The following is a 24,645-nucleotide window of genomic DNA, read 5'->3' on the forward strand; positions in this document are numbered from 1 at the left end:
GCTGATTTTCAGGGAAGGTAGAACATCATGTGTCTGGTGACCATGTTGTTTTTAGAGGATTTTAGAACATTACATTTCTGATTACCTTGTTGTTTTTAAGGGAAGATAGAACATTACATGTCTCATAACTTTGTCGTTTTTAGGGGAAGGCTGAAAATTACGTGTCTGATGATCTTGTTGTTTAAAGGAAGGAAGAACATTATGTGTGTGATGACCTTGTTGTTTTTAAGGGGCGTAGATAATTGCATGCCTGATGACATTGTTGTATTTAAGGGATGGTAGAACTTTAGATGTCCCATGAGCTTGTTGTTTCTAACAGAATATAGAATATCAAATGTCCGATGACCTTGTAGTTTTTAATGAAAGGCACAACATTTCATGTCTGATGACGTTGCTGTTTCTGGGGGAAGGTAGAACATTACATACCTGGTGACCTTGTTACATTTGAGGGAATGTAGAACATTACATGTCCGATGACCTTGTTGTTTTAGAGGGAAGGTAAAACATTACATGTCTGATGACCTTGTTGTTTTTAAAGGAGCGCAGAACATTACATGTCCGATGACCTTGATGTTTTAAGGAAAGGTAGATTATTTGATGTCTGATTATCTTATTGTTTTTAGGGGAACGTAGAACATACACGACTGATGACCTCGCTGTTCTGTAAAGTTTCCCTGTAGTTAGTGTTGAAACAGGGGAAAGAACTTCACGACTTATTAACAAGTATCTTTATTATATACCAACACTGTACATGTTCACAGCGGGATCTCGCAGATGAAGGGCCGGCGTTGTGCACAATCGGTGTTCGCCAGCAGACCTGTCTCGGCAGCAAGGGCGCACTTCCTACCAGCACTGTTATACGGGTTACCAGGCCACCACCAACTGCTGAGAACAGGCTCACCTGGAACACAGGACACAAGTGTCGTACAGTAGATCCATAACACTTTATCTTTCTTCAGATTATCCCAGTTATTTCCGAGGTCACTGGAACACCCCAGGCTCATTTTGGTTTTCGCCTCAGATTTACGGCCAGATGGACTTGCTGACAACACGCGCATTTCTGGATGAAAATATCAACCCAGTATAGAGCGGGATTCGAACCTCAGCCTTCAGGACCCCCAGTAGATATGGGAGTTAGAAGAACATCCACGTTATCCCCTGTTTGTCGTAAGAGGACACTAAAAGGTCAACCACTGGATCTCACTTGAGACCGTGGTTTGACGACCACGGTTCCTCTAGCTGAGCCTGGCATTTTCCCCACTAAATTCTTGTCAGGCTCCTCTCTCTTATCTTTCTTTTGCGACCTCTCTGGGTCAACACTTGTTCTAGTCCAATACCAACGGCCTTGGGAGTCTTTCATAATCACGACCGTCGTGGGGCTTCTCTACCTTTCCGGTACCTTCAATTTTTAGAAGTGCCGGACCGCTTCTCATTGGTGTTAATAGAGGATGGTCTCCCAGTGGTATTCCTATTAAAGCAATATTCACTGATGTTCAACTTGACTGCACTGTTAAGCCACCAGTAATCTTATTCTAAAAATAATTTCTATTGATGGCAACAACTTACCACGTGAGCGGTTCGTCAAACTGGTATTACTTATTGCTACCATGAAGTCAACCAGGTCCGTGTAAATAAGATCGGAATATGTTCACAGATCCACGAATTGGAGCGATGTCAATTTTATCTACGCTTTTCACAGGCAGCTGAAGCACTTTGTGGAAATTTATAAAGAAGTTTTGGATGTTACCTCGTGCTGCAGTTTTCAATCCGATAACTTTGATGTTACGAAGCTGGTACTTAATGTCGATACGCCGTGTGCTGCCAGTCAACTTCTTCCTGCACCTGTACTCTATTACGTGCATTCCCACATTCTGTTCCGCTCTTCTGTATTGAATTGTATTCCCTATCATTACGCACCGCGGTATTTCTATTCTGATTTGTTATACTTATTCTTACAATTCTATTAATAAATAGTCCGTCCCTTATAAGACACAGTCATCGCTTTCGGTATATTTTCAACATTTTCAAGTTTCGTAATTCTTATCCGTGTGTTTTGAGGTTGCGACAACATTGTTGTTCTAGTTTCCCGATAAGTACGACCCCGTGGGTAGGGACCATAGATTACATCCATGGTATTCCCTGCCAATCGTAAGAGGATAACAAAATGCGCCCCAGGAACTCTTCATTTTGGAGCGTGACTTAGTGACCATGGGGAAGTTAGCTGAGTCCTGGCATTACTTCCACATAATTTTGTCAGGCTCCTCACTTTCATCTGTCCTTAGTTAACTCTCGTTCTTGTCCGACCACGGCGATATTACATTTTCGATACTTGAAGAGACTTTCATCTCCCCCTTCCCTTTCTGTAGCCGATACCTTCATCTCTCGAAGTGTCAGACCTTTTCATTCTTTTGCTCCATTAGTGGATGGCTGCCCAATTTTAGTTCCTCATAAAATACAAATACCACCTTACCACCACCCAAAAATTGAAAATAGTAATAAGTAACAAACGTCATAAAATATTGACCGAGCTGCCTCAGAGACGATGAAGTCTTGTCGCTATAACGTACCACAGTGCTTCGAGTGATTGAATAGGCCAGAGAAGAAGTTGAAGTACATGCTGATGCTCCTCAAACCAAGATCAAATCCACTATGCCTGGAGCACTGTCGTCTGAAGAAGTTGTGGCAGTGCCTTTTTATACATCTGTTGACCTAAAATGTCCACTTAGTAAGAATCGCGCCGTGCTGTCAGAAACTCACAACATTATAAACGACTAGTGCTGTACGACAAGTAATTGGAAATAAGAACCACACATGTTAATGTATTTATGAAACAAAAGACAGATAGTCGTTACCCCTGGAAGTACTGAACGCTGAAAGGCATAACAGTCTATAATGATTTTGTATGTATGTTAATAGTCTTTAATACATACTATGGAGATAACGTGGTTTTCATAGTGCAAATGATCCATTCACTGAGAGATAGTATTTAACACTTAACAGTTCGAGATCTTGTAATGTGTAACTGGTGCTAATGATTCCCGTTTCCTCAGTAACTTTGTGTAAGGCAACAGAAGTGCCGTTGTAGCTATGTACATCATCACACGAGGCAATCACTTCGCAGAAATGAGCGTCTGTCTATAACTGTGGAAACATTCTCATTATTTCAATATCGTCCTGAATGACAAACTAAATAAGGATTTAATACATGAAAGATCTGGTCAAGGTTCCTCACAGCCACCGATCTCTAGCACTCGGCGTGCTGGTAGCACCTGCATATCGTAACGTGCCATCCTGTGTTCCACTGAGTAACATCAGAGATAAACAAGACTTCTTCAGGCGATGGTTTTCTAGGAGGTTCCTTCCCATCTGTAATTTTTCTACTTTCATTGAGCACGCCCACTGACGAAACTATGCCCATCCCGATCTGTCACCCGTAGTGCACATTTTATAACATACACAAACATATCTAAAGTCAATACAAACCAGTGAACCACCCAAAATCAGCCAAAGTTAAGCGATGAGAATCATAATTGCGATGAACGAAATACACAAAGGCACAGTGCAAATATCACCCCCAGTGGACTGATAGTATCAGACTGTACTTGTTGGTGGCTGCAGGGAATACAGTGATGCGAAACGTGCAAGTCGCAGACTCAAAGAGAAGCGGAAATTGTAGTAGCTGCAATAAGGAAGCTGAAAAGAGAGCACAGTGAGGTTCACAACAAATTCGAACACTTTCTTTTATTATAACTGAGAAGAAACGGGAAGGAGACGGCTTCAAATATCACAAAAAATATGAAAATTCAAGCGCACCAGAAAGTAGAAACTGCTTCGTGAGTCGATGATGTAAAGGTGAAGAGAGCAAGTACATATGTATCGATTAGTTAACCTGAGGTCAAGTGAAGACACCGCGGTTCACGTCTAGACGTCATCTGTTCAGAAGAAAACATTTCCGGGATCACATCGCAGAGACTATTAGAACAGCGAAGTTGGCTTTGGTCGTCTTACTATCGACGATGTCACTACTTGGTCTGAGGTTCAGGAGGTTCCGTAGTCGTTACCAGGGATATGGATGATATTGCCACACAACTTTCATTCTACGTCTCTGAAGTGTTAGCATCTCAATTTGTAAATTACTGTTCACGTTCGAGTAGAGAGAGACACCATTGAGTTCTTGGCGATTACGACGAAGTTAGGAACACTACGTATCTGTTATACTTTCACGACGAGACATGTGGGCACTTTTAATTAATTAATTAATTAATAAGAGCATACAAATGCACATGGGGAAGTGTGGGTGTTTATTCTCTGGTATAATATAGTAGTGTTCTCTTGCGATTCTTGCAACAGGAGGAGTATTATTTGTCACACAAACTACACGAACAGTCCTTGTTGGGTTCATGGTATTTCGTATTCTTGCATATTCTGTGGTCGTATCCACGTATCGCCAGGATTGTGAGTGCAGAACGCACGTCGTGGTTTCCTTTTGTCCATCCTCTATCAATCATAGCATCTGCAGAGTAGAAATTCTCTTCTACATTCGTCCGCTTGTCTCGTCGGAGGGTCAATAAATATTTTCTTTGCTGGTTGATGGCATCTCAAGTCCTCATTGAAGGAGGTTCATACGCAAGCCTTGAGGGCGCTTTCTTGTTATTCCGAGGGCTCATTTTAGGAAGCGGACTTTTACTTTTTCTATTGTCTCTAGAAATTCCCAGATCAGTTCCTAGTCGTACGTGATAATTGGTACTATTTTAGCGCTGAACAGAGTCATAGCTCTTATCGCTCTTTCCCTGATGTGGATCCTGTATGACGTTCCTGATGTCTCTAGAGTTAGTCCTAAGTATTTGTTCCTAGTAACATCTTGTCTTCGGTCGGTAACCTGCCCCTCTTCGAAAAACCATATGTATACTTTTTCCTGGTTTATGACGAATTTGTTGTTTTCAGCTCAAATGTTCAGTTTGTTTAAGGCTTCTTTAAGGTCATTTTCGGTCTGCGAACCTAGGACCATGTCATGAGGATACATATAGAGCGACACCGTTTTCATATTTTCAATGGATTTTCTGCGTCAGATGTAGCAATGTTAAACAGGAGGGACTAACTGGGTCACCTTGAATTACTCAATTTGTTTGAAGGATTTCTTTTGATATACTTATCCCGTCGTATATCGCTACATTGCTTTGTGATAGGAGTTTCCTATGAGTTTTGCAATTGCCTTGTCTTCTGTCATGGGGTCCATACTGTTCCTGTCTAACATGTCGAATGTGAAGACTGTACAGTATTTGCCTTTGGGGTGTCTTAAGCCGCCCAGATGTCTTCTTGTAGACATTTTATAGCCTGTGAAGGTGATCGTTTCCTTCTTAATCTGAATTGATACTCTTATATTTGATGGTCAGTGAAGTTCGTTAGTCTTTCTGATATTATAATCTAGAGCAATCGCTCAGTATGAGATTCAGTTGTTGCCTTGTCCTTTCCTTTATATATCTTTACTCACGATTTCCTCCAGTCCTCAGAGATTTTCCGCTTTGTAGACATTTGCTGAACAGTAAGATCCATATATTTACAAGGTCTGATTGCGATGGTCTGAAGATGTGATTACATTATTTAGATCAATAATTTGAAAATGTCAAGTACAAAACACACCAAGTAGTTTTTCAACGGAGGTTTACGAACACTGGAGGAGCATCGTTTTAAAACGTATTATGTTCACGGTAATGTTTCCCAGCCTGTATTTATCCCGCTGTTTTGTTGCTTGTTCCCGTTATTTTTATATCGTACTTTACAGTGTGGTATTGCTTGCATGCCCGTTCACTTTCGATCACCATGGAGGGCTACTTACCCGCAGGTGAGTGTTTCCGCGGACCTGAAAGTGAAAAAGTGATTCTTTCTGAATATTTTCCGTACGCAGTTCAACATTGGTTTTGGGACACCATCCACGGAAGTTCGAAATTACTGCGCTCCAATGCTGTTTCAGATTAAAAAAGATAGTGATAAAAAGAATCGTTTGCTAGCTGATATGGGAGCAGATAAAATTCGCTCACAGGCTTTTCACAAACTTACGAGAGAACGACCTGCTAACACAACGTTCTTCTGCTTTGATGTGCAACAGGTTCAACCGCTTCCTAAATTATCAATTGGCGAAGCGTTCTATTCGCTCCAAATATCATTTTGCGCACGGTGTGTTAGCGATGTCAGTATTCAGAATCCGAAATTTTGTGTATGGAATAAGACTGAGGCTGAAAGAGGGCAAAACGAGGTGTCATCAGCTGTCACTTCGTTTTTAGATGAGGTACATTTCGATAAATCGATCACCTGTAGCAGGCTCTTCGCAGACGTATGTGGAGGCCAAAACAAGAACGCATTTTATCCATGCTCTAGTTTATGGCTACAAACCAAAGCACCCGCTAACATTTCCATGATTGTTGTCATCTTTCCTGTCATATAACATTCCTTTTTAGACGCAGACAAGGTTTTTCGTGTTGTAGAAAAGTTTCTTCGTAAGTGCTCTGACATCGTTACTCTCGCGGAATACCCAGAGATGTAAAACATCGAGGAAAAGAATGGTTAGAAGGGACTACAAGATCCTCGCCAAGCATTTTAACAAGACGGTGATTCTGAAGAAAAGCGAGAATAGTGGTCAGTAGCACGTTACGTAAAGATGGAACCGACGTACAGGTTTGATGACCCTTCTGAAACGAGGCATAAGGCCGGGCCAGGTACATGAACCGCCCGTAATCGATAAACCTCACGCTAAAAACTGGACGTCGAGAACCTGCTGGAAACCAGATTTGAAGACAACTGGAAGGAGTTCGACAGTTTACAATTTTCTGTTTCAACGTCAGATACTGGTAGACTGTAAACATCCATATGGCATTAACAATGTGTTGATGATAACTTAATTTACTGTACATGATGCGCTGTAGCTAACAATAAAGTCAATAACAATCTCTGGAATCAACTGAACGTTTCAAATCGTATTATCTGAATAAAAGGTTGAATCAAAACGTATTTTGTTCAGCGAATTGGTTCAAAACGTATTAAGTGAAATTCTATAATTGGAATGACGCCTTCATGTATTGGGAAATGATTCCAATCATGACTGATTCGAGAACATAACCTCAATACCCAGATTTTGCTGTTTAGAATGTTGACATGTCTTCTTTGGTTACGAAGTAAAACGTTTTTTTAACTTCCTGTAAAATTATAATCTGTGTACTTACTCCGCTCCTCACTCGGTCTGTGTCCACTGTGAGATGCATTCGGTACTTCTAAAAATCTAGCTTCCATTTTGTCCTAAGAGGAAAGTTCTCAGCTCACACAATAGAGAACACCTCTCCCCACGTCAGGAAGGCCATCCGGCTGTGTATCTCAGCAGGATGTGATGACCAGACAAGTGCTGTTTATCACCAACGGAATTGGTCATCATTCTATGAGTGCAAACGGTAAGAACAAGGCCACACATTCTACCAATCAGAAATGAGAAAGTCTGCGACAAAACACGGGACTGCGTTTCTGCACTTGAGACTGAGATAAATCAATATCTTGGAGGAATATAAAGTTCTGGCTATGATGTAAATGAGACCTGGTAATCTGGCAATCTAAAAAGTTGTAGCTTGCTGCCTGTTAGAACTCTTAAAGTCTGTGAGGGATCCTCCAACATTTTCACGTGTCAAAGTAAAGACATTCCCGCTCTGGCTCTGCTCAGTAATATCAATCAAGGTGATAACGGTGGTACGCGTATCCTTCTAGCTAATTCACGGCGATATAAATCCTGAAACAGAGACAGCATTTACGTACGGTCGTCATCTTTCAAAACCGTTTGTTATATATAAAAATATTGTGTTCGAGACCATCTGAACGAGTAGCGAAAAGTACATTTTAGTAGTGAAAATTGAAATATGGATATTGTAAGCATGTTTCTGGGCCCTGCCTCACGAATTACTTCAAGTGATTCGCAGAAAATAAGGAAATGTTTAGTAAGAAATCGGTAAAACACGACGTCAGCTATAAATAGAGATCGGAGTAGCTGACAGCTGCTGGTGATTGGTAGTGTGTGTGAAAAGAAAGGTTATAAAGAGAATAATGAAATATTACGACAGGCAGTACATTTAAACAGGAAGCGACACATTCTTATTCACTCGGGCTGTTTGTCTACGAGCTTTACAAGTAATACTTATCGTCGCACATGAGTGTGTTGGTGATCAAGAAACACCCTGTACCTACTAGTTGGTAGTAACAATTCTCACAACGGTAACTCCATGACGAGGATTTCTTATTAATTAGGATGTGCATCATTAAATGCAATTCACTTCCCCTACGCGATGCAGGAGCATTCGCACCCGTTTCCCACCTGATCGACCGTCTCATGGTGAGAAACATTTCGAAGGCGTTTTTGACGGCTGCTTCGTTGTTGAACCTGTTTCGTGTCCAACATTAGCCCAGGGTACTGTTGTCGTGTGAGTGACTGCAGTCCCGTCCGAGTACTTGGACTATGGGCAACGACTGAGGGGACGAGTAAGTGGTACTGAGAGTCGGGAGTAGTATTGGGCACCTCGGACTCATGACCCTCCTTGAGTCGGGAGTAGTATTGAGCACCTCGGACATATTCTGAGTCATGGTCCTCCTTGAGTCGGGAGTAGTATTGGGCACCTCGGACATATTCTGAGTCATGGCCCTCCTTGAGTCAGGAGTAGTATTGGGCACCTCGGACATATTCTGATTCATGGCCCTCCTTAAGTCGAGTGTAGTATTGGGCACCTCGGACATATTCTGAATCATGGCCCTCCTTTAGTCGGGTGTAGTATTGGGCACCTCGGACATATTCTGAGTCATGGCCCTCCTTGAGTCGGGAGTAGTATTGGGCACCTCGGACATATTCTGAGTCATGGCCCTCCTTGAGCCGGGAGTAGTATTGGGCACTTCGGACATATTCTGAGTCATGGCCCTTCTTGAGTCGGGAGTAGTATTGGGCACCTCGGACATATTCTGAGTCATGGACCTCCTTGAGTCGGGAGTAGTATTGGGCGCCTCGGACATATTCTGAGTCATGGCCCTCCTTGAGTCGGGAGTAGTATTGGGCACCTCGGACATATTCTGAGTCATGGCCCTCCTTGAGTCAGGAGTAGTATTGGGCACCTCGGACATATTCTGTGTCATGGCCCTCCTTGAGTCAGGGGTAGTATTGGGCACCTGGGACATATTCTGAGTCATGGCCCTCCTTGTGCTCAAGAGGCGAGGACTATAGAACCAACCGTAGGTCGCTAACCTGTCAAAGGAGAGACTTTCACTTGGATTATGTGTAAGTAGATTAGCAGCCTGTCTCACAAAATTACCGAGCTGAGAATATTTTAAGCAAGCCTCCGGAAGTGAAGGATTTCCAATTCGTTTTGACAGTGCAGGATTCTTTGGAAGCAAAGAGGTGACAGAAAAGGTATTCGATATTAATCTATCGACCCACAGTAATGGGGAAAAATAACAAGTAAAGTAGAAATGGGCGAGTTAGGAAGAGTTAGGAAATAATGATATTTCGGTAAGCGGAGATTATGAGGAAGGGATAGGAGAAAATCAAATGCTTTTAACAAGTGTTGAAAAGGGATGGGCGGTGTGTGGGGTACAGAGGGAAAAAGGGAAAAAATATTGTTCTGACTTAATCTGGTGAACTCATAGCACGGTACAGGTGGAAGGAATAGAAGAGGAAATATTCATCTTGACGTCGCGAACAACCAAGCTGACAGAGTAATAAGATGAGCCTGGAAAGTTAGTAAAGGTCCTTCTGATTTGACTAAAGCAGTAATTGCACCTATTTGTAAGCAAGAGGACTGCTATAACCATCAGGGTACTTAAACGACACTGATGATTGGGATTCCTTCGTGCACCGGGCAAGGTATTCACTAGTATTTTTGGAGGGAGAAACCAATAAATGTCTTATACTCTGTTGGATGAGACCAGTGTGGTTTCAGACCTCAGGGGGGTTTTCATGGTCAGGTCTTCAGTATTCGTCACATAAGTAAAAAGTGCTATGATATGAATAGCAAGTTGTGTTTATGTTTCGTAGATCTAGAGAAGGTATATGACAGAGTACTTCAGGGAAGGATGTCACCCACACTGGGAGGATATAGGATTAATCCTAGATTATTGGGAGCAATAACACTCACTTATGTTGGCATTGAAAGTTGAAGGTAGAACGAGTTCTTGATTCAAGGTACTTACAGGGGTGGGATATGGCTGTAATCTTCAATGTTGTTGTTCGTAGTTTACAAGGATCATCTACTGGAAGGTAGGTGCAGTGAGTCCAACATTAATATTGGCATTACCAAGAATAAAGGGGCTCCCTGGCCGAGGCGATAAAGGCGTACTCGGTTCACCCGGAAGGACTTGGGTTCGAATTCCCGTCAGAAAGTCTTAAATTTTAGGAAATTAGATTTCCACTTCCGGAGGTGCTTATGGCCCTGAGGTTCACTCATCCTACACCAAAAATGAGTACCAGGTTAATTCTTGGGGGCAAAGGCGGCCGGGCGTAGAGCTAACAACTCTACCCCATCAAGTGCCGAGGTTACGAATAGTGGAAGCCTTTACCTTCCACCACTCCCAGGGCCTTCGTGGCCTGTACGGAGATGTCTTTGCTTTTTTTTATTACCAAGAATAAAGTCATGTCAGTGGGGAAGAAAGTTCCGAGAACTGAATGGCAGGTCGGAGATACAAAACTGGAACTTCTGCCAGGAAGCAAAGTGCAGCAAAATTAATGCAGTGAGCTCTTGTATGGAACGGTCTGTTTTCAGGATATCTCGTCCATACGTTAGTTGTAATATACATTGCAATAGCGAGAATGAAGTCTAGAAACACCGGGTGGTAACAATGACAGGAAGGTACCCAGAATGAGAAGATAAATGCTAAGTGATGCATAAGCTCCATTGATGAAGCGGTACTCCGGTGTTGGGGTCGCGTGAGGTGAATGGAGGATGATGGGTTACCTGCGAGAATAACGGAGTCAGCCATCGAGGGTAATAGCAGTAGAGGAGATCAGGACTCAGTTTCTAATTATTTAAAGACAAGAGGTGTGGAACCAAACGAGGGAACAGCAGTCTATAATGATGATGTCCCTACCACGACCCCAGTGTGTCCTACTCTCTAGTTGACGTCCGTGATAAACCTGCACTCCTTGATGCAGCACATAGCCTACTCCTGTCAAAGAACACCGAGAGGTCTGCTCAAGGATTAACGTCTTCCTCCTACAGATGAATGTCCTCATACCCTCACTTTACGACTCTTTCCCTTCATTTAGACATAAGTAATATTATTCACTTTATGTTCCAGTAACTACATTCGTATGGTTTGGGAGACGCCAACGTGCCGGAAATTTATCCATCAGGGTTTATTTTATGTTTCAGTAAATCTACGGACATGAGACTGACATACCACCGAACTGAGCGAGGATCGAACCTGCCAAGTTGGGCTCAGAACTCCAGCGGCCTACAGCTTGGGCTATTGGGGGCAGGACTTCTTCATTCCTCCCCTGATTATAGGCAATACGGTGTGGTCGTCAGCCAGTGACATCACTAACTATAGCTAAATGTCGGCTTCTGTTGTTTAATATGACAAATGTCTTCCGTCCGACATTCGGTAATTCATGAGGAGAAGAGAGCTAGAGAGAACTCACCTTTCACAGACACCCAACGATCTTCACCTTCGGGCTTGTAAACTCCCATCCAGGGGATCCAGATCACACTCTTGTACATTGTAGGGAACACCTCGCTTCTCTCCCGTTCACTTTCCAACACCATGAGATCGCCTCCGTCTCTCTTGCACTGCTCCCTGGCGTCACTCCAACTCCTTGATTCACTGTACGTCTTATAACAGTTCAAACCTTCAAACAGTCGGTAACCTGTGGGCAGATAGAACATCACATTTAAATAGTTAGTTCACACTTTCAGATTTTAGATCATCCTACGAGTGAAAATGACGATCCTTCTTTACTTGTCGTACTCTTCGATGCATGACATGGTCAGGAGACACCTTAGCGTACAGAAGAGGACATAATGAACCGAAGTGAAGGACGTGAGGTACGATAGCGGAAAAGGAGAGGGTGAAACGCGGTGCCGACATGCAGCCTACTTCGCTCATAAAGCAGCAAGCGATTTGCTCAAGCCTCAACTTCGCCCTCACTCTAAATGAGCAATGTGGTGAGGTTCGGAATGAATCCAAGATTTTGCAATCTACCAGCACCTCTCCCACCCGGCTGGCCAACAATGTGATGGTGAAAATTGTTTCGACCAACGGGACGCCTTAAGCATCTTGCCCAGCAGGCGGACCAGTGCTTCTGTCTACGTGATAAACTGATTTGTGCAGCTCATTTCCGGAGCTGGTCCGTTCGGAGTATTTTCAAGATGATTTAGCTCTCTTCGTATTCCGGAGATGTGAAAAATGAATAATCAACAACATCACTGTCGTATTTTCTGTACTTGATCATGGATACTTAAATATGTGTGGCGCGTCTGAAAGTGCCCAGTTTTCAGCTGAGTAACTTGGACTGGAAATTGGACATATTAGATTCTTTATGTTGCCGGATATTCCTAACGATTTCCATAACGTTTTATTCTACCGGCTACCATGTGACTTGAAACCAATGATTCCTACACCCGCCTGCTCTAATTGTATGATGATATGAATTAGAATGTTTTCAATTATATCAACAGGGGTGAAGTTCAGTCCAGCATGCATTGCCTTGGGCTGGATCCAGCTGTACAGACAAGGAATGAACGTGAAACCAGGCCATGATATGCCAACTGATCTTCATTTTTCTGAGATAAATGCTTCCTAATAAGAAAACCTTCACTTGTAATGATTCACAGTTAAACATACTTCCTTCTGTAACCTTCAGCTCGTGTAATATCAACGTCCATGCTCCTTCTTCCACTCAAACATTGCACTATGGCAGCAGTAGCACGATCATTTAAGGCCCTTCACTCAAATGAGAGGCAAAGTGGCGGTAAGTCGTGATGATTAAGCGGTGCCGAAAACCACTGGGAGATTTTGTTTTAAAAGAAGAGAATCCGAGGCAATGCATTCCATTCTTAACTTTCAGTTGATATTTCTTTAACATTGTATAGAATATAATTATTTCCTATTCTTGTTGACTTATGTTCAGATTCGGGATTTTTATAGAGATATCTGTCCGCGTGGATTGCCCCTTCTCTGGAGAGTTACGTTTCCTAACTGTCCTCGGGAGAAATTTCATCGATCTCCGTAAATTACTTTATTTTTATCAAGAAGTAATGCTAAAAATTGGTATCACACAAAAAAGCAAATTATGAGTCGGATGTGTGTCCTTTCCTCGGACAGCCTTCTCCCACTGCTCTAAATGGCTACCAGAAGATGATCGGTTATGTGTACGAAACATGCGGCACTGTCTTCAAGCGCAGTAAGACACAACGCAAGACGCACTATGTATTAATGACTTCCTCTTGAATTTAGTTGCATTTCCCCTGTTTTGTTGCCACCTCCATTTGCTCACTATTAATAACTGTGGAGCCGCCTAAATCTACATTAATCACTCATTAGAGGGGGCTTTTCTCCAACTGAAAAGTTTCTACTATGTACAGTATTTCCAATAGTTGCGAGCAATAGAACCACTAGAATGTGGTTCACATTGGATTTCTTAAAAGTGGACGACATATTACTAACTTCATCAATTGTACAACTTTTGGTTAAATTACACGAGACATTATTTTACAATATTTTAAAAGTTAAATCTCAGCGGTTGGCAACACTGCATTTATCAGTATTTCTACCTCATTACGTCTTGATTAGTCACAAAATGCAGCTGTTTTGTGTTGGCCTGCGAGGCCCTTGTTATACATTAGTGTAGAATAAACGAGCACTCACACAAAACAGGAGCACATATGACAGTCAGTAAAACTGAGAACATCAGCACTGATCAACGGCATCCACACTTGGGAAGAACCGTCGTTCTCAGACCGAATTATAATAATATTGTGAAAGAAAACAAAGTCCAGGTCATGTCGTCTTAGAACGTCCTGAACCCGCACATATTGTGCCACTCATCGGAAAGGCATCTGCAGTTGTACCAAGTAAAGTAATGAGAGTTACCGAGCGCAAGAGATAAATGGAGAACTTCTGCTTGACCACTGTCTACCTCAAGGTCTATAAAGTGCTCCCACATGTTCTCCACGTGCCCAGGGAACCGCGAGGGAAGAATGGAATAACTGACAGAGGGATGACCTATAATTCAAACTTCAGCAAGTTTTATATATAAAAAAATTCACATGATTCACGTGTCTCTTGATTTAATATTTCAGAAAAATTTCTTGATAATTATTCTTTTCATACGTAATATTGATCATCTTTATGTTTGTGTCCTTCAAATTGAAACATGGCGGGATATGCGTCACTGGTGTGTAACCATTCAGGGTTCTGTGATAGGGTGCATGTGACTTTAGGGTCTTCAAAAGGAGTAATTCTCTTTAGGGAGACATAAACAGTTATCCGCGTTAACGTTATGTTCACTGAAAATAATGGTGAAAGAGAAGTTGTAGCAATTACAAGTTTTGATCGAATCGTTCACATACGACTTAAGTCAGAAAATGATGTTCTGAGAAAAACACGATCAAAGTTTTAGAATCTCTGCCAAACGAACACGCATATATACCGGCTATTATTTTGAAGTTATATCACTAGTATAATTCTTTCCCAGGGTTAGTACGTATTTACTTTAACTCGAAATATTGTTTATTTAGTACATATGTTTAATCACAAAAGCAACCAATAAAGTAACTGTTATGGCACCTCGCCCAATTTTATAGTCTTACTCTGTCATTTTGATGAAGGCGGTGCCCTTCAGAGTTTTTCTTAATGTTAATATTATTTAGTCAGCGAATCTACCAAAAGGGCACTTTGCAACCTCCTTCAATTTTAAAGGCTCTGCCTTTGGTGTATTTATCAATGTTAAACTTCTTCTTTAATTAACTGCTATTGGCATTTTACCAGTTTTTCTCTCTCGTTATAACGAAGGCTGTGCCTCCAACTAAAATTATCAAATGTAAAGTTTATGCAGCGCAGGTTTTGACAAATTGCAAGTCATTGAATTAAACTTAACCTGGCAACGTTTAATGTAAAAATATTATCCTCTGTTTGTTGTCAGACATATAAGACGACTTGCTTCCAGGTGGTGTTGTAAGGCTTTCGACGTATTTGCTATTCAATTATTCATGTGAAAAAATATCAATGATAAAACTTTTTTTGTAAACTAAGTGATAATTTTAAATCTGTGGTTCTCACATCCTTTCTCTCCAGTGGATCCCCCAGGGGTTTTGTTTCCTATTTCAGTCAAAAACCCCTACAAGTGGAATTCTCCATTCGAGGAACGGTTACAATCCTAATGTGTACTGTTCGCAGTTCTCAAGAGCGCCCCGAATAAATTGAGGAGGGAGACGAGCCTTTCTCTGAGAGTCCTGCGGAGTTCAGCAAGAACTGATAAGGATGGTTGCTAAATTTTGTACGTATTGCAATTCACCTGGAAACAAAAGGTAAGTATGGATTCCTGGTAGTTTTATTGAAGTAGTTTCCAGTTGCTTTCCTGCCCAAAATCGTGAATCAATCTTAGATAATAATATTATGACTGCGTGCCGTAGGAAAGAGCCATAAACGGTAAGGTGCCTTACTAAATGTGCACATCCAGATATTTGTCGCATGCAAAACTGAGAAGCCACGGAATCACCTTGAGGGATGTCGAACCCACAACCTCTACGTGATAGTATCATCGGCTCGCGTGTGGGGCTGCTGTGTCGTACGCTGCGATATGTGGAACACTCACCGGGTCCCGCCACCACTTCGGACCCAAGACGCTCTCATTTCTCCTCCTACAACAAGTTTATCATATTCTCTCTACTCGTGCACTCGCTCTGCAGACTGCTGCTCCAAGCAAACACCTACACAGTAACTGCAGGGTGAGTACTTTATCTGTGGAACGTGGAATACAACGATTAAGAGCTTTACTTTTCTATCTGAACAAACTAGATCCAAATCTCCAAGAAACACATGCACGTTCGTCTCTCGTACACCACTCATAGATAATCTGATTAACTTCTTGAGAGTTTATCACTCACCTGAATGAGGACAGGACCTTGGTTTCGTAGTAATAGTAGCTGTAGTAGTTGTAGTATTTGGAGTAGTAGTAGACGTAGCTGGAGTTGTTATAGTAGTAGTAGCTGTAGTAGTAGTAGTAGTTGGTGTAGTAGTACTAGCTGGTGTAGTAGTTGCAGGTGTGACTGGCTTCATATATTGAGACGTCGAAGTAACTGGAACAAAAATACGCATGAAATTTCTGATAAATAATAATCCTGAAAATCTATCGCAAACTGTGCAAATAAAATCCGTATGGAATCATTTTATGGTCTGCGACAAGGCCTACTTCAGATTATGGTTATGTTCAAAAAATCGCCTGTACCAATATTATTAAAATAGTGCGTGTGTCTCTTACTTGTAATGATTCTATTTTGTCCAGTTGAAACACTACTCATCATGATAATGCCGCTCCAGAAAGGTGTATATGGTTTGTTGTATCATTCATGAAAGTGAAGAAAGGTTAGATTCCTTACTTAGGTCCTTTTGAACACAATCACGAGTTTAAGAAGGAGGAGGTTAATTTTGATTTGATAACAAATAAAGATAAGTTGTTTACACTTTATATTATTACTGTATTTTCAAAGCAGAGTCATACAGCAACGGACTTGATATAATTTAGATCTCCTACACACATGGCATTCATTCCAGAAGGAAACTCAGTTTGACAGCCAGATCTAAATTGCCTATTGATGCCACGCTTCCCACCTCGCTGATTACCTAGTGAAATATTTCCGCGTCTGCATCAATTCATCCGTACCTGTACACCGCAAAGAGATGAGCCCTATACCTAGAACTTAATGTTTCTCATATTTAGCTTTTCTATACCATAAAAATACTTCTTCCGCCGGTATAAATACTCCCCCAGCTATCGATTTGATCCCATCTCTACAAAAACACTCCAGTTTTGGAAGACATCCATTACGTCACTTCTCAACCATGAAACAATTCCTTATACAATATCTGGTAAATATGAATCTTATAACCACCATGTCCACGTACTTTCATTCCGCTGCCTAGTCCGCCATGTATCCTTTCTAAACAACACACGCACTCCCAGTCCCCCCCACATAAATACCCCGTACTTTCATTTATATTACCCTCTCCTAGAAAGTATCCCACTGATAATAACCTCCTCTCCATTCAACTTCATAACAGATCCCACACTATGTCGTACGTTGTTCGTACCAACATAGAAAACTACCACACCCTTTCCCCATCTTCTGTCTTAACGTAATTCCTCTACCTTGGTTCCCTTTCCTCCGTGCACTTTCTCCCCGAGCCTAACTATGGAGTCCTCGATGACCAGAGTCTCCACCTCACTTATTTCATTATATCCGCTTCCCTACTAGTCTCATTAGTATTCCCTGATGTTTGTAGACCATACCTTCCCCTCCATTTCCTCCTCTTCGTGACCCTGTTCCACCCCCTCTTCCCCTCCTCCTACTGTACCTTTTCTCTTACCCCCACATTCCTGAAACAAGTTCATTTCCTCCTATATCCCTCTGTGTTTACCAGCGGTTACTCACGGATACCCTAGTGATAACTGCCCTTGACTTTATCCCTTTGCCCTCAGTTTCCTTCCCCTTAAACTATTAGCATATCTGTCTTTCAGATCTTCTCCTCCACCGCACCCTGTACATTGTTCCTGTTCTCCGTCAGCAGCCTAAACACTTTTTCATACTTATCCCATATCTCCCTCCCGTCACCTGCTCTTTGTTTGGGCTATGATCGTCCTATCTCACCTTAAACTCCGTAGAGTAACGGTTAACACAATTACTTGCAAAGCACGTGGTCTACGCTTTTTCCCACTACTTTGAGAAATGTAATGTTGGCAGGACTGCAGGTAGGTAGTTAAATATGATCACCTCGATTAGGAGTGCTGCTGGAAAGAACTGCATAACCTCGGAAAAGGACACGAGTTCCCATTATTACCAAAAGGATTCTTCTGTAACACCACATTTCAAAGGCCTCTACTCTATTTCTCTACTTAGCATGACTCTAACGTTACAAACAAATACTTCGGCAAACGACGGCCTGGATTGTATATTTATGGTGAGCAGAATGTTTCGTTTACAAGATGGCTTCCTTTAGCAAATATTCTTCTTCGGTAATGAACGGATAGTTTCTCCTTTCATTCGTTATGTTACTTCCTAGCCACCCAAATTCCTCCACTTCCTTTATCAGTGCATTTCCTAGTCTTATATCACGTGCTTCATCTGACCTTATCTACTACATTCAACTGCCCTTGACATCCTCCAACAATGACGTTCCTCCATATCCAATACTGCCTGCTCTATACACACATTTAACTGAAGGAGAGGCATACCACGCACCTGCCTCGCTCGCTGACCACTGCAGTTTGTGTTACTCTTCGTTCCCTGTAATTCCAATCCTCTCAAGCATTTCAGAACGCCTAGTCCCGTAGACAATACCGAATAGGGAGGAGACTGACGCAGGCACGTTCCCTAGCAGATTGCCCCTGGACACGGAGGAGATACCGCCCACAAACACTGCAGTCCTACTTCTTTGGGGTAAGGAACACCGAGTGTGAATGAGAGTTCTATGACAACGATCAGGTCTTACCGTGTAATGGTGGATGTACAGAAGTCACCGAAACAAGCTGCTCAACTTCACTGCTATCACATGATCTTCTTTGTTGGTGGACATTCACGGCTAATTCCCATTGGTTCTCCGTCGATGTCAATCGCCGCGTATCAACCTGTAAAGAATATTGAACTCTTAAGACATAGAAAATTATAGCCCACATTCAATTCACAATCCACTATAATTCCAAGGTGAGTATGAAGCACCCATTTGAAACAACCCTTCCTACTCACTTTCCTGTTTCCTTCCTCGCACGTCACATGAGATGCCATTATGCCCAACTACCACACCATACAACCACAATTGGTGCTTTACTCGGAGTTTCGCCGCACCATATAGTGGCAATCGGAGCCGTAACTTGCGGAAAACCTATAACGTACTCCCAGAGATGCTGTTTGTTCGTTATTCTTAGATATTACTAAAACATCCCAGTTTCATTTAATTCGGTACAATTGTTCGTGTGTTTTAGAACTGAATGTTTAAAGCACGGAATTTCGGTATTTCTTGACATCATTCTCGTGCTGTAAAAAGAGACAATATGTCCAAAAAGAAATTTATTTTTCAAACGAGACTTCTGATGTCTCCAAGCTCGGCTTCAGTGACTATAGTTTCGAGATAAAGGAAGTGGAGTGGACGAAATCACAATCACATATCAGAGTGAATATAACGGAGAGATTCAGGGATCGGTTCGGGAATACGGTACCGTAGACGTAGATGCGTTTCCAGGCGGTGTAGCAGTAGATATGATCTGACTGGACTACTTCTTACGGCTCCAGGCAGTGTAGCAGTAGACATGGCCTGGCTGGACTACTTCCCATGGCTCCAGGCATTGTAGCAGTAGATATGACCTGGCTGGACTACTTCCTATGGCTCCAGGCAGTGTAGCAGTGGACATGACCTGGCTGGACTACTTCGTACAGCTCCAGGCAGTGTAGCAGTATATGACCTGGCTGGGCTTATTCTTACTGCTCAAGGCAATATTGCACTAGATATCGATTGGCAGGACTTCTTCATTAAACCCAAGACGGCGGCAGTCTCCACTTCCACGGAGCTCTCTTTTTCCTCAGGGTCTCCATCTGGGCCGGACAAACTTTTCAGACTTCATCGTAAATCCGGGGAGGACCATTACGATATATTTCCAGCCAGACCGATGTTCCTGGAATGATTTCTTAAAGGAAAGGTCTAGTTTCTACTTTATTTATTTTCCATAAACCCACAACCTGTGTGTTACCGTTATTATATTATTTAACAAGTTCAGGCTGTTTATCACAAAGACAAACTGTGTGAAATGTCTGTGAAGTATAAATTCAGTTAACGACTAAGTTCTAGCGCCTCCTGTGACGATCTCTCGAACTAGCTGGCTGCTTGTCTTGGGGCAAGCATATTAGCAACATGCAGATATTATTTTAAACACGGGACTTTTTTCCCAGCAATAACAACACAGTCGTGAGTAATTACGTCTGCTATGAGTTACTCCACTTTCTTAAGCCGTTAGTGCTTAGCACATGCAAAGCAGGTTAGTATTTGATGCACTATGATATCAAGGACATATAAGATTACCTCCGCAAACTGTACTGTGGTTTGAAAGTTGGTTGAAATTTGAATGGTGCATGCAAATATTTATTATACACAGCACTAAGTTACGTGTATTAATCACATACAATATTATCTATCCAACACGGAAACACAACTCTGAATTTGATAATACACGGTACCGTTATTATCCAATGTCCACTGGCGTTCTTGTGGCCATGCACAGACAGGTCCAACTTCGAGCCCACAGACGATGCACAGTGGTCTGTGCTCGCCAGTGAAACTGCTAGCGTCAGGGGCAAGAGAACCTGGAACAAGTACAGAGTTCAACAGTTAACTATGAGTAAAATTACAGACAGAAAATATGGTACTTCAACGCAGAATACTGATTACAGCTTCATTCGCTATCCATCCTCAGTCAAACAAACACATTACCTTAGATCGTCAGCCCCACTTGAAAACTTTGATGGTCAGTTAAGAAAACAGCCCGCAATATTTTACCGTGTAAATTAATCGTCCGCTTCCCCTTACAATTTTAAGTATTCTGACAGGATTTATTAACATGTTCCTAAGTATTTGTTAATTATTGTGACGAGAGCTTCATGAACTTGGTTCTAAGTACATGCTAAATGATCTGACCATTTCACGGCCCTTGATACATTTTCCTCTGTCGTGGCCAATATTCCTATAACGGAGCCTTGAAAACTACAGCCCCGACTAGTCCAAGTAACGAGTGCCTTGTGCAGAGACTCACTGTAGTTAGGGACAATGGCGGAACGTGAACCAGCAAGTTGAAATGTAAAATGAGGAGCTCGAAATCTCTGATACTTTACAACATATCTGCGTCTATCACAGTCTGATGACCCGCAGGCTTGCCTTTACAAATTGGAAAGACATAATTCACAAAAAGAAGCCGTAGCTTCCAAAGCACATTACCTAGGTCGGGTCTCGAATCGAGAAGTTCACTTTACATTTAGGTTTAAAAAAGGTACTCAGAATCGGTAGGAGCAGTTGCTTTTAGTTTTACATTAGACGGGGTTTGAACCTCCAATTTTAGTTCACAATGATTTTACAATACGCCCGTTGTCGGGGCTGTAAAGTACGTTACACAGACCCTTAAAGCAGAAGGGGTGTATTACTCACATAATTAGTTATACCTGGTTATCCTCTCTGTATTAGTGGAACCAAACAGCAGAGGATGGGACCTTCATTAATTTTAGGGAAATGCGGACACACTAACTGTTACAAGCTTACTAAAATTTCTAAATCCTCCCGAGTTTCACACGCAGAATTTTCACATAATTACATTTCTGCCATACCTTGTTAATTACCTGCTCCCCCGTCTCCTCTCCCTTATTACACACACAAGTCAATCAGTACCAGACACATTTAAATATAGTATCAGCCGATGTTTCCTGAAGGATTTACTTTCATACATTTTGAGTGAATAATCAATTTGATATTATATCATTTGATGGGCTGATTGAATTGATCGCAGTTTTGATAACTTCTGAATGATTAAAAGAATAACTTACTGCTGATAGGTTACCCAACTTCAAAATACCACTTCTCTCCCAGGCTGATAAAGTGCTTTTAACACCAGGGAGCAGTCCAAAATCGATGCTAGGGACATATTGTCCCGGAAGTCAAACTACTAGAATATCTGACGGTTTAAGGCATTTCACACAGGTAACAGCATAGTCAACTTCACGAGGCCGCAATATCGAAACAGTGAACGTAAATGCCGGCAATGTCTACATGTTTTCCTGTAGGATTCCACCATACACCTCTCTAAATGTGTCTATATTGGGCATAACAACTTATTTACTTTGGAGCACCTCCCCATTTACTGTACTTCACTGTTTGCATGAAGGAGCTGTACGAAATTAGCTCAGAGTTTCTATAGTATCCCCAGTTTACATAAGACTAAGTAACAAACATATAAAGGGGATAGTTATAGGCCAGACAGCTTGACATGTGATGCACGTAAGATAAGGAAAGCATTCCTTCTTGTTACATTGCACACAATGTTTCAAACTGCTCTGATAGAAGGAAATTTGTGTTTAGGAAAAGTCATTCCACTAAGGAAGGGTTCAAGCAAGATATGGCAGATATTTGATACTCAGGAGGCCAAATGGACTGCATCGCTATTCATCTATGCAACGTCCATTGAGAGAGCAGAACAAGGAAGAGAAGGCCGTTGGACTGGACAAGGTGTGACTGAATCGGTGGCTACATTTACAGAAAGCAAACTCAATGTCTTAGAATAGGTGGAACGCTGTCGGGTTATACTATGATTAAGAGTGGATCCCGCAAGCCATGTTAATTACTGCGTCGATTCTGTGAAAGCAGCACATGGGGATAACTGCAAGTACCTAGGTGAGGTTTACAGATCTCTTCATATGGTTATGGGTGTATTTAGGGGTTATAGTAAGAATGTCAAACAGAGGCGTATAAGTCACTGGTAAGACCCATTCAGCGTTTGAGAGACTCACCAGATTTCTTGACTCAAGAACAACATGAAAATATCCAGAGGGGAACAGCGCAAATTGCTCTGGGTGGCGTCCGACAAAGAGTAGTGTTATGTTGGAAACTTCGGGCTGGGAAGACTTGAGAGTAAGGAGACAAATATTTTCAACATTATTTTGATTAGTAATACATCATCACACTTAACTCTATACCTAGCAATTGTCAGGGATAGAGATTGAAGTGTTATGCCTGCATGACCTAAGCGCCATCACAGTCCTGGCTCTGTGGCCTCTTAGCACACTTTGTACTCATATTCTTTGAGGAAAGAATGCTGTGGAAACAGACTGATGACGTGCAGCAGATCTTGATGAAAGTTGTGGAGACATGTGAAAACCTTGGTCTACACCTGAACTTAAAGAAGACCAAGGCCCTGTGGGTCAACGGAGCTCCGATACTGAGAATATCGCCGTCAACGAGCGCTTAGGATAGCGCGGGGCTGTGTGTATGGAGTAGAGTCCTGGACTGTGAGGAAAGATTAGGAGCATTTGAAATGTGGGTCTGCTGTATTGACCAGGAGGTGTAAAACTGTGCTGGATTGCTAAGGTCATATCATGAGGCGCCCTCCTCCAAATAAATATACAAGGGCACATCGAGAGAAGAGGGGTCCTGCGAGACCTCGCACGTCTTGACTGGGAAACCAGCGACTGCGGTTAAGCCAACGGCGGAAGTAAGATCGCCAACGTCCGATGACGGATACGGCATTAGGACTCTGTCCAGTGTGATGCTAATTATTCCGGTAGACTGAGCGTCCAAAGAGACGGTAGGATAAAAGCGGAACATGCATTGAATAATGTACTCTTAATAACGGATTGTCCCTCTATTACTCGTGTGGAGAGACCGCACATAACTGTATAGCTTGGTGCCTGCTGAAAGACATATCTCCTACACTGACAGTACACTCACGTTCCCTTGTTTGAACATTCATCAATCACAAATTGTCCCACTCAAATTCTATGAAAATTCCATTACTCTAAAGAGATATTCCATCCTTAAATTACCAAGTTCCATGGCGAAATGGTTTGGTACAACGGGTACCGGGTTCGATTAGCTGCCGTGTCGAGATTTAAACTTTATTTGGTTAATCGGGGGCCATGTGTTTGCCATGTCTTCTTAAGTAGGAGCCGCATGCCCAGAGACATGGAGATCGCACATAAGACCTGCACAAGGCCTGCTCGGGTGACATTCGCCGTTATTATTATTATTATTATTATTATTATTATTATTATTGTTATTATTTGTCCAACACTTGTCCCGTTTAACTACGAGGTCGCGTATGAGTTGAGATGAACCTGTCGTGGCGGGTTCTTTTTTCTTTTGACCTGATATCCTCTGACGTCAAACTTATCAGAGAAGTTAATGAGATGAAATGAATTACCTGATATGATAGTAAGGAAGGAGAGGGTGAAACCCGGTGCCGGCACATAGCCTACTCGTGTCGAATAGCACCAAGGTGGCTGCTTATGACGGAACATCTCCACCCGACGGTCGAATCAAAGGCAACAGCGTCATATGGCCTCACTCCGTATGAGCACTGCGGAGACGTTTACAATTTAATCCAGGCATTGGACACGCAATCTAGTGATTAGAAATTGCATGCCGCCAACATTCGTATTGTGAACATCTTATCGAGCAACAGGACTCGAACCGAATAACCGCGGTGTCACAGCCTTTATATCTCAAAGCCTCAACGATCAAGACCAAGAGGCGGGTTGTTATTATTAGTAGTAGTAGTATTAAATTTCCAATCCAAGACTGACATCAACTCTCCCTTGACCCCTTGTTATCAGCTACAGAGAAATAAACAAACACTCACCAAGAGAAGCGACATCCTTACGAGTTCTG

The 24,645-nt window shown here is 42.2% G+C and overlaps 1 protein-coding gene across 1 annotated transcript; it reads right to left on the reverse strand.

The window, feature by feature from the left end:
* Window positions 1-755: 755 nt before the first annotated feature.
* LOC137503311 (hemolymph lipopolysaccharide-binding protein-like) lies at window positions 756-24,645 on the reverse strand. The gene is made up of 6 exons (XM_068230860.1): window positions 24,617-24,645; window positions 20,457-20,582; window positions 18,721-18,856; window positions 16,119-16,310; window positions 11,654-11,878; window positions 756-901 (listed from the first exon to the last, which is right to left on the reverse strand). The coding sequence occupies exons 1-6, from the start codon at window positions 24,629-24,631 to the stop codon at window positions 756-758; spliced, it is 840 nt and encodes a 279-aa protein (XP_068086961.1). The 5' UTR covers window positions 24,632-24,645.

Source organism: Anabrus simplex, chromosome X, assembly GCF_040414725.1.
Source record: "Anabrus simplex isolate iqAnaSimp1 chromosome X, ASM4041472v1, whole genome shotgun sequence".
Lineage (NCBI taxonomy): Eukaryota > Metazoa > Arthropoda > Insecta > Orthoptera > Tettigoniidae > Anabrus > Anabrus simplex.